The sequence below is a fragment of the Pseudophryne corroboree genome, chromosome 11, assembly GCF_028390025.1.
Source record: "Pseudophryne corroboree isolate aPseCor3 chromosome 11, aPseCor3.hap2, whole genome shotgun sequence".
Taxonomy (NCBI): Eukaryota; Metazoa; Chordata; class Amphibia; order Anura; family Myobatrachidae; genus Pseudophryne; species Pseudophryne corroboree.
The window spans coordinates 38,483,721-38,494,613 of NC_086454.1; the positions used below are offsets into that span (position 1 = coordinate 38,483,721).

General features: G+C 44.8%; 1 protein-coding gene across 1 annotated transcript in view; it reads right to left on the minus strand.

Annotated features, from left to right (window-relative positions):
* RIC3 (RIC3 acetylcholine receptor chaperone) overlaps positions 1-6,774 on the minus strand; it is a 110,872-nt gene extending 104,098 nt beyond the window's left edge. Inside the window, exon 1 of the mRNA XM_063944034.1 lies at positions 6,578-6,774. Coding sequence (XP_063800104.1) covers positions 6,578-6,692 — 115 coding nt within the window. The 5' untranslated portion in view covers positions 6,693-6,774. The remainder of the gene's footprint in view (positions 1-6,577) is intronic.
* Between the last annotated feature and the right edge of the window lie 4,119 nt (positions 6,775-10,893).

A 10,893-nucleotide genomic window follows, 5' to 3' on the forward strand; every position in this document is an offset into this window, starting at 1 on the left:
GGACTGGATTTATACGGCAGTACCACTGGACTTATATGGCAGTACTACTAGACTGGATTTATACGGCAGTACCACTGGACTTGTACGGTGGTATCACTGGAATTATATGGTAGTACCACTGGACTTATATGGCAGTACCACTGGACTGGATTTATACGGCAGTACCACTGGCCTTATATGGCAGTACTACTGGACTGGATTTATACAGCAGTACCACTGGACTGAATTTATACGGCAGTACCACTGGACTTATACAGCAGTATCACTGGACTTATATGGCAGTACCACTGAACTTATACGGCAGTATCACTGGACTGGATTTATACGGCAGTACCACTGGATTTATACGGCAGTACCACTGGACATATACGGCAATATCACTGGAATTATATGGCAGTACCACTGGACATATACGGCAGTACCACTGAACTCGATTTATATGGCAGTACCACTGGATTTATTCGGCAGTACCACTGGACATATACGGCGTATCACTGGATTTATATGGCAGTACCACTGGAATTATATGGCTGTACCACTGGACTTTATACGGCAGTACCACTGGACTGGATTTATACGGCAGTACCATATATACGGCAGTGTCACTGGACTTATACGGCAGTACCACTGGACTGCTTTTATACGGCAGTATCACTGGACTTATATGGCAGTATCACTGGACATATACGGCAGTATCACTGGACTTATACAGCAGCACAGGGACACCACCACTGGAGTGATGCAGGACAGCACAGCACCACTGCAATGGACTGGACTTATACAGCAGCACTGAACATATGGCAGCAGAGGACACCACCACTGTGACTGGACTGATGCAGCACAAGACACCACCACTGGACTGATGCAGCACAACACAGCACCACTGGACTGGACTTATACAGCAGCACTGGACATATGGCAGCAGAGGACACCACCACTGTGACTGGAATGATGTAGCAAAAGACACCACCACTGGACTGATGCAGCACAACACAGCACTAGAATGACACATAAGACAGAGCAGGTAGCTACAACACTTTCCCACACAGACAGACACTGATAGACACTGAGGAGAGAGACACGTCCTCTCGCTACACTCTCCAGGACTGGAGCGAAAATGGCGGCGATGCGCGGCTCCTTATATGGAATCCAAAATCTGCGAGAACCCGACAGCGGGATGATGACATTTTGCCTCGTTCTGGTTTCCGAGTCAGGCGGGAAAACCCGAGTTAGACTCGGATCAGGGCTCGGGACGTGATGTTTGGTAGGATTCGGTTCTCAGAGAACCGAACCCGCTCATCTCTAAAAAAAACACAATAGAAACAAAAACAGTTGCCAATGATTTTGGATACAATAACCATATACCACATATGTTCATTTTAGTTTTAACGTAATAAAATAAATTGTATATACACATGTCCTTTTTTTTTTTTTTTTTTTTAAATGTGAAGGTGTTGTGACATTTTTTTTATTTTTTTTATTTGGGTTACTCATATAATAGTTTAAAATAAATACACATATAACTTACCCATGGATAATTAAAAATATAAAGATCTAGATGGGTTTAGTAGTCATGAATCACAAAATGGAGTACGGGCGCAATTGAAAAGCACAGACCGTATTTAAAACCAGCTATTTACAGAGTGTTTGGTGATTCTTGCCTGAAACACACCTGTAATATACGATTGCATAGACCATTGGAAAACACGATACCCAAAACACAGGAGCATATGTAATTTTCCGTATTTCATAAAAAAAAATGCTCCTGTGTTCGATCGATCCCACCCGTGTTTAATCTCAGACAAACACGGGTGATATAGGGGGAGATTCAAATGTTTGAAAAGTTGGTTGGGCGTCTGTTTTCTCCTGTCTATTAGATAGGAAAAAACAGACTCCCAACTGACTTTTCAAACATTTGAATCTCCCCCATAGAATCCTTAGTAAATTTACCCATATGTGACAGTTTAGAAGAATTATGAAGCTCAGCAGTGGTAGCGCCACCTGGAGGCAAACAGCGTTTAACACCTGTCCAATACATTGCTTCATATTTACAGCTAACATAATGGTGGTTATTCAGGTTTGTTAGCAAACCAAAAAAGTTAGCATTTCGGCAAAATTATGTTGCACTGCAGGTGGGGCAGATGTAACATGTGCAGAGAGAGTTAGATTTGTGTGGGATGTATTCAAACATAAATCTAAATTGCAATGTAAAAATAAAGCAGCCAGTATTTACCCTGCACAGAAACACTATAACCCACCCAAATCTAACTCTCTCTGCACATGTTACATCTGCCCCACCTGCAGTGCACATGGTTTTGCCCAATTGCTTTTAGTTTGTTAAGAACTCGGAATAACCCCCAATGTGAGTAAATGAGGGATGTGGAACAAGGGCCGCACATTTGTGGCACCCTAATAGTACACTTTGGGGGTAATTCCAAGTTGATCGCAGCAGGAATTTAGTTAGCAATTGTGCAAAACCATGTGCACTGCAGGGGGGGCAGATATAACATGTGCAGAGGGAGTTAGATTTGGGTGGGGTGTGTTCAATCTGCAATCTAAATTGCAGTGTAAAAATAAAGCAGCCAGTATTTACCCTGCACAGAAATAAAATAACCCACCCAAATCTAACTCTCTCTGCACATGTTAAATCTGCCCCCTCCCTGCAGTGCACATGGTTTTGCCCAATTGCTAACTAAATTCCTGCTGCGATCACCTTGGAATTACCCCCTTTGTACACACTTATGGGAACAGCTAATACCAATAGACTGACTAGTCTTCCCTTTACTTCTGCTACATATCAGGTGGAACCTTCTGGCTGTCATTAAGGAATGTCTTATTTCTATATAGGCTGTCTTTATTGCATTACCGGCTTTACCTGTATATTTATATATCCTTTAGCAAAGTGTTTTATGTGCTGTAACGATATTTTACAGGGATAGTTACCTAAAAAATATTTATGAAAAATATGTTAGCTATGAATTTGAATGAACTGAATCTGATTGTTTTGTAATGCTAGAGGTATACATGGGTCCTATAGCTGTGTGTGACAGTCCTATAGCTGTGTGTGACAGTTCTATAGTTTGTGTGACAGTCCTATAGCTGTGTGTTATAGTTCTATAGCTTTGTGGAATAGTCCTATAGTTTTGTGTGACAGTCTTAGATTGGTGTGACAGTCCTATAGCTGTGTGTGACAGTTCTATAGTTTGTGTGACAGTCCTATAGCTGTGTGTGACAGTTCTATAGTTTGTGTGACAGTCCTATAGCTGTGTGTGACAGTTCTATAGTTTGTGTGACAGTCCTATAGCTGTGTGTGACAGTTCTATAGTTTGTGTGACAGTCCTATAGCTTTGTGTGACAGTTCTATAGTTTGTGTGACAGTTCTATAGCTTTGTGTGACAGTTCTATAGTTTGTGTGACAGTCCTATAGCTTTGTGTGACAGTTCTATAGTTTGTGTGATAGTTCTATAGCTTTGTGGAATAGTCTTATAGTTTTGTGTGATAGTCCTATAGCTTTGTATGACAGTCCTATACTTTGTGTGACAGTCCTATAGCTTTGTGTAACAGTTCTATATAACTTTGTGTGAAAGTCCTATATCACTTTGGGGGTAATTCAGACCTGATCGCTAGGCTGCGTTTTCGTTCAGCCTGCGATCAGGTCTAAACTGCGCATGCGTATGCACCGCAATGCGCAGGCACGTTGTACAGGTACAAAGCGGATTGCCGCTCAGAGATGGGTTTGTGCGAAGAATTCATTCGCATGGGCGAATGCAAGGAGATTGACAGGAAGAAGGCGTTTGTGGTTGGCAACTGACCGTTTTCAGGGAGTGGTTTGAAAAACGCAGGCGTGCCTAAGCGTTTGCGGGGAGGGTGTCTGACGTCAATTCTGGCCCTGGACAGGCAGAAGTGATCGCAGCGGCTGAGTAGGTCCTTGGCTGTGCAGGGACTGCACAAGATCTGTTCGTACAGCTCTGCTACACATGCGTTTGCACACTTGCACAGCTAAAATACACTCCCCCTGTAGGCTGCGTCTATTTGATCGCAGCAGTGCAAAAATCGCCTGCTAGTGATCAGGTCTGAATTAGGACCTATGTGCACTGCAGGTGTGGCAGATATAACATGTGCAGAGAGAGTTAGATGTGGGTGGGTTATATTGTTTCTGTGCAGGGTAAATACTGGCTGATTTATTTCTACACTGCAATTTAGATTTCAGTTTGACCACACCCCACCCAAATCTATCTCTCTCTGCACATGTTACATCTGCCACCCCTGCAGTGCACATGGTTTTGCCCAACTGCTAACAAATTTGCTGCTCCGATGAGGTCTGAATTACCCCCTTGTGTGACAGTCCTATAGCTTTGTGTGACAGTCCTATATTGCGTTGTATAACAGTTCTATATAGCTTTGTGCGAAAGTCCTATAGCTATATGTGATAGACAGTCCTACAGTATATAGCTTTGTGTGACAGTCCTATAGCTTTGTGTAATAGACAGTCCTACAGTATAGCTTTGTGTGACAGTCCTATATATCTCTGTGTGACAGTCCTATATAGCTTTGTGTGACAGTCCTATAGCTCTGTGTGACAGTCCTATATAGCTTTGTATGACAGTCCTATAGCTTTGTGTGATAGACAGTCCTACAGTATAGCTTTGTGTGACAGTCCTATATAGCTCTGTGTGACAGTCCTATATAGCTTTGTATAACAGTACAACTTCTATATAGCATGTGTGACAGTCCTATAGCTCTGTGTGACAGTCCTATATAGCTTTGTGTGACAGTCCTCTATAGCTCTGTGTGACAGTCCTATATAGCTTTGTGTGACAGTCCTATATTTCTTTGTATAACAGTTCTATATAGCATGTGTGACAGTCCTATATAGCTTTGTGTGACAGTCCTATATAGCTTTGTATGACAGTCCTATATTTCTTTGTATAACTGTTCTATATAGCATGTGTGACAGTCCTATAGCTCTGTGTGACAGTCCTATATAGCTTTGTGTGACAGTCCTATATAGCTTTGTATGACAGTCCTCTATAGCTCTGTGTGACAGTCCTATATAGCTTTGTGTGACAGTCCTATATTTCTTTGTATAACAGTTCTATATAGCATGTGTGACAGTCCTATATAGCTTTGTATGACAGTCCTATATAGCTTTGTGTGACAGTCCTATATTTCTTTGTATAACAGTTCTATATAGCATGTGTGACAGTCCTATATAGCTTTGTGTGACAGTCCTATATAGCATGTGTGACAGTCCTATATTTCTTTGTATAACAGTTCTATATAGCATGTGTGACAGTCCTATATAGCTTTGTGTGACAGGCCTATATAGCTCTGTGTGACAGTCCTATATAGCTTTGTATGACAGTCCTATATAGCTTTATGTGACAGTCCTATATTTCTTTGTATAACAGTTCTATATAGCATGTGTGACAGTCCTATATAGCTTTGTATGACAGTCCTATATAGCTTTGTGTGACAGTCCTATATTTCTTTGTATAACAGTTCTATATAGCATGTGTGACAGTCCTATATAGCTTTGTGTGACAGTCCTATATAGCATGTGTGACAGTCCTATATTTCTTTGTATAACAGTTCTATATAGCATGTGTGACAGTCCTATATAGCTTTGTGTGACAGTCCTATATAGCTCTGTGTGACAGTCCTATATAGCTTTGTATGACAGTCCTATATAGCTTTATGTGACAGTCCTATATTTCTTTGTATAACAGTTCTATATAGCATGTGTGACAGTCCTATATAGCTCTGTGTGACAGTCCTATATAGCTTTGTATGACAGTCCTATAGCACGTGCGATAGTTTGGTCACTGGATGCTGCTGTTCCATGGAAATCTATTGGACTTATTCTACAACCAATAATATGAAATATTAAAGCCTACGTGTTGTATTGTTGCTGTCCCCACCTCAGACACTCTCCCTCCTATGGTAATCTGACAATAAGAAGATGGCGCACCTCATACCATATACAGAAATCAGCTGGGGCTACAGTATATAAAATATGGGATTCTAGACCATGAGCTATGGCGGGGGCAGGAAACCTATGCCACTCACGCTGCCCTGCCACTGTTTTGTGGTTTGGTTCTATGGCAGGGCATGCTGGGATGTGTAGTCCCACAGCAGCTGGAGTGCCGCAGATTGCCAACCCCTGAGTTAAATAAAATGTTATATCAGTGACCGGCATACATAAATAAGGCCATAAACAAAAGCATAGCCTCCAGTTTAAAATTATATACTATATATATATATATATATATATATATATACATACTCTGCCCGACCTATATATATATAAGATGTTTATTACACACACAACGCGCTATAACATTCTTTATAAATGTAGGCAGCCTGGATGGGTAAACCTCAGTCAGCATACTCTACAGGAGCTTTGTGCAATTTGCAGCACTGAAGGGGTTAAATTGCCATTTAAAGGCACAGGCCCCTATTCCCAGCCCTGTGCCACCCTGTGCATCCTCCACCCCCCCATCCCTGGGTGCTGCTGTGCTCCCTGTGCCAGACTAACCACCCACCCGGCCAGCCCAGAGCCCCACAGACAGCTTACCCTCCTGCTGCCCAGGCTGCTTCCCTCTGCTCAGGAAGGTTTTGGGCAGAAGCAGAGACACGCACAGCACCAGGCCGGAGAACAAGGCCACCCTCTGAATAGTGGACAGAGCCATTGTGTGTCCTACAGGGTGATGGAGAGACACAGGACACGGCCGGTTACAGTATCTCCATCCAGGGAATGGCTCAGCCACTGACAGCTGCTGTAACAATAGGAGGAGACATAGAAGCTGCATCCTGAAAGGAACACACAGCCCTATTGGCTGCTCAGCTCTGCTGCCCATTGGTCCAGGAGGAGGACGTGTGTATCACTAGCAGATACCACCTGCACCGTGGTCTCGCAGCCCTCATTCCTGCTCCCTCTCCAGCACTCCCCCCATCGCAGCCCTTTCTCCCTCATCTGTCTATTTCCCATATCAGCACATGATATTACTGTAGTAGCATCCCCTTTATTTGTCATATTTACTATTGTACTTTCTGGGACATCCTCACCTTTTCTCCTCTACAGAGTGTTCTCTCTCTCTCTATGGGCCTCATTCCTAGTTGATCGCACCCTGCCGATTTTCGCAGCGCAGGGACCAGGTTACTACTGCGCATGCGTATGCACCGCAATGCGCCTGGCGCGTCGTACGGGTACAAACAGCATCGTTGCTGTGCAATGCTTCTAGCGACGAATCCATTCGCACAGCCGTTCGCAAGGAGATTGACAGAAAGAGGGCGTTTAGGTGTCAACTGACCGTTTTCTGGGAGTGGTAGTGAAAACGCAGGCGTGACCAGGCGTTTGCAGGGCGGGGTGTCTGACGTCAATTCCGGGACCGGAAAGGCTGAAGTGCTCGCAAGGGCGGAGTAAGTTCAGACCTACTCAGAAACTGCAAAAAGCTTTTTCGTCCCGCTCGGCTGCACAGGCGTTCGCACACTTGCAAAGCGAGAAAACACTCCCCCGTGGGCGGCGACTGTGCGTTTGCACGGCTGCAAAAAGTAGCTAGCGAGCGATCAACTCGGAATGAGGGCCAATGTGTCTGGTGCGTCATTTTCCATTTTTTTTTATACTGTTATGGCTGTGTATAATTCTGTGACGTTGTTGGGTGATAATCAGGAGTGTCTGTGTTATCCTCATGAGGTGGTGTGTGATGAGTAAGTATGGGGACTGCCGACATGCGTTATGCCGTCACTCTCTGCATGTGACATCACTGACACTGGTGGGAGGGCCAGATACAGAAATATATATCGATGTTAGTCCACAGAAGTACACATTAACGATGCTTACCTGCAGATAAGTCTATCAGAGTAACACATGTGCCGCAATGTTCTGATCGGTCGCCATTGAGTTGCGTACGCCTGTTGCCGAGAGCAGTGCACAGGACCCTCCCTGCAGAGCCCCGCCTACAGCCCCCTGACGACCAATCGTGGTGATACTTGGTCTAAAAACCTGCCTGGGAAAATTACCTACACAGTGGTGAACACCGCATCACTATCAGTCTAGTGGTTTCGGAGTATATCACAAACAGACAAACAAATAAACAAACAAACCAACACACGGACATTCTCATTTACAAGATGTGTGTGTGTGTGTGTTCGCTATTTGGCGACTTCTGCACATGCGCATACGGCGGTGCCATACGCGCAAGGTCTTAAACTGCATTCTCTTCAGAACGCAGTCTAAGTCCCGGCGGGGGCAGTGACGGGGCGTTTGTGGGCGTTGATGCACTGTTTGGGTGCCACGGTCCGGACAGTGGAGGCGTGTCCGGATTATTTGAGGGGTGGTCCATGGTGGCTGCGTGATGTCACAAGCCTAAACATCTTGCTTTGCAGCTAGGCTACGTAGGCAGGTGGCTGCCCTGATCATGTGAGTGCTTTGCTGCTTAACGAAGCACTCGCATGTTAGCGCTGGGGGGGGGGGGGGGGGGCGTGGGGAGTCAGAATGCGGGGCGGGCTTGTCCTGTGCTGACTTTTTTTTTAAAAGTCGAATTGAGATGAGGGACCGGATAGGGGGGAGAAGGGGGAGAGCTGCGGGCAGACTGGGGGAAAACAGCAGCTCTGCAGGAGGATGTGGCACAGCCGCCAGACCTCACGGCAGCGTCCACCCAGCTCCAGCAAGCGGGACCTCACTTGCTGGAGCCGGGTGGACGCTGCCGTGAGTGGCAGCTATGATACAGCCTCCTGCAGCGCTGTGCTGTAACGCTGTTGTCCCCTATCTGCCCGCAACTCTCCCCCGTCCCCCCGCGGCTCTCCCCCATCTCCTCCTCTCAGGTCCCTCATCTCAGTCCGACTTTTTTTTAACTCGAACGGAGATGGTCGGAAACGGGGCCAAAACCTGTAGAATTTGTCCCCGTTTCCCTCAGAAGTACGCGAATCGGCAGCTATACCGCCAATTCACGTACTATACGACAAGTCGAATTCCCCGACTTGTCAAATAAAAACGCTCGGGACTGAATAGGTCGGAACCCCTTCGGACCTGAAAAAGTCGAAAACTGATGTCTTTTCGACAAGACGGCAGTTTCGACCTTAATTGAATATGCCCCTTAGTCACCAATCTGTCATTAGGCATAATACATCAGCTAGTGCTCGTTCCTAGTAAAAACTGGACTGAAGGCCAACAATTGGGCACAATCTCCATTCAACAGAACTGATTGCGCAGTCCGCACTGTATAGTTACCACAAATGTCACCGCTGGAGGTATAATCCCATGCTTTAGTGTTGAATTGCGAAGTCTTGGGTCCTCTCCAGCTTTTTCAAGGGTCAAAGGACCTTTGAAAAAGCTGCAATAACAAGCAGCGAAACGCGTCAGAAACCTTCTCTTGTCACCTCCATATCACTGGATTCCATTTGTTTTTGTGCTCGGACCAACACTGGACTTTTAAATCCGGAAATTAAGGCATCACTTTTGGGACTGATCTGCTCCTTCATCATTCCTTTGGTTTCCACGACCCATCACACTCTGGTGAGGACCCAAGACTTCGCATTTCAACACTAAAGCATTGGATTATACCTCCAGCGGTGACATTTGTGGTAACATTACAGTGTGGACTGTGCAATCACTTCTGTTGAATGGAGATTATGCCCAATTGTCTGCCTTCAGTCCAGATTAGTCTGTTTGTAGGTTTATGGTTACACAGAAGGGGGTGAATTCCTGGTCCGTGCAGACATTATTCAAAATCAATCAATCAATAAGAACTTTAAGGCAAAAGAATAGCACCACCTGGTGGACACTGTAGAATGACATCAGGGAGCAGGAAGCAATTTGCTTTGGGCCACTAGGTGTCTTTTAGTATTATTAATACAGTTTTATCTGTATGTGGTATCTCAGGCTTTTATGCACTGGTAAATTCATTTATCTGTGCTGATTTGTTTTGATAGCAGATTACTATATTATACACTGCTCAAAAAAATAAAGGGAACACTAAAATAACACATCCTAGACAGGGGCGTAAGTTAATACCAAATGCCCGGAGGCAAAAAAGATTATATTTCCCCCCCCTCACCCCCCCGAGTTTAGGGTATACATACACTGCCACATACTGTATGGTACACGCATACACACAGTCACATATACAAATACACACCCAACCCCACATATACACACAGACACACACACATTACACCACACACATAGCCACATATCTACATACTCACAGCCACATACAGTATACACACACATACAGTATATATGTATACACACACACACACACACACACACACACACACACACACACTTGCACACACATGCACAGCCACATAAATACTAGAGATGAGCGCCGGAAATTTTTCGGGTTTTGTGTTTTGGTTTTGGGTTCGGTTCCGCGGCCGTGTTTTGGGTTCGACCGCGTTTTGTCAAAACCTCACCGAATTTTTTTTGTCGGATTCGGGTGTGTTTTGGATTCGGGTGTTTTTTTCAAAAAACCCTAAAAAACAGCTTAAATCATAGAATTTGGGGGTCATTTTGATCCCAAAGTATTATTAACCTCAAAAACCATAATTTACACTCATTTTCAGTCTATTCTGAATACCTCACACCTCACAATATTATTTTTAGTCCTAAAATTTGCACCGAGGTCGCTGTGTGAGTAAGATAAGCGACCCTAGTGGCCGACACAAACACCGGGCCCATCTAGGAGTGGCACTGCAGTGTCACGCAGGATGTCCCTTCCAAAAAACCCTCCCCAAACAGCACATGACGCAAAGAAAAAAAGAGGCGCAATGAGGTAGCTGTGTGAGTAAGATAAGCGACCCTAGTGGCCGACACAAACACCGGGCCCATCTAGGAGTGGCACTGCAGTGTCACGCAGGATGTCCCTTCCAAAAAACCCTCCCCAAACA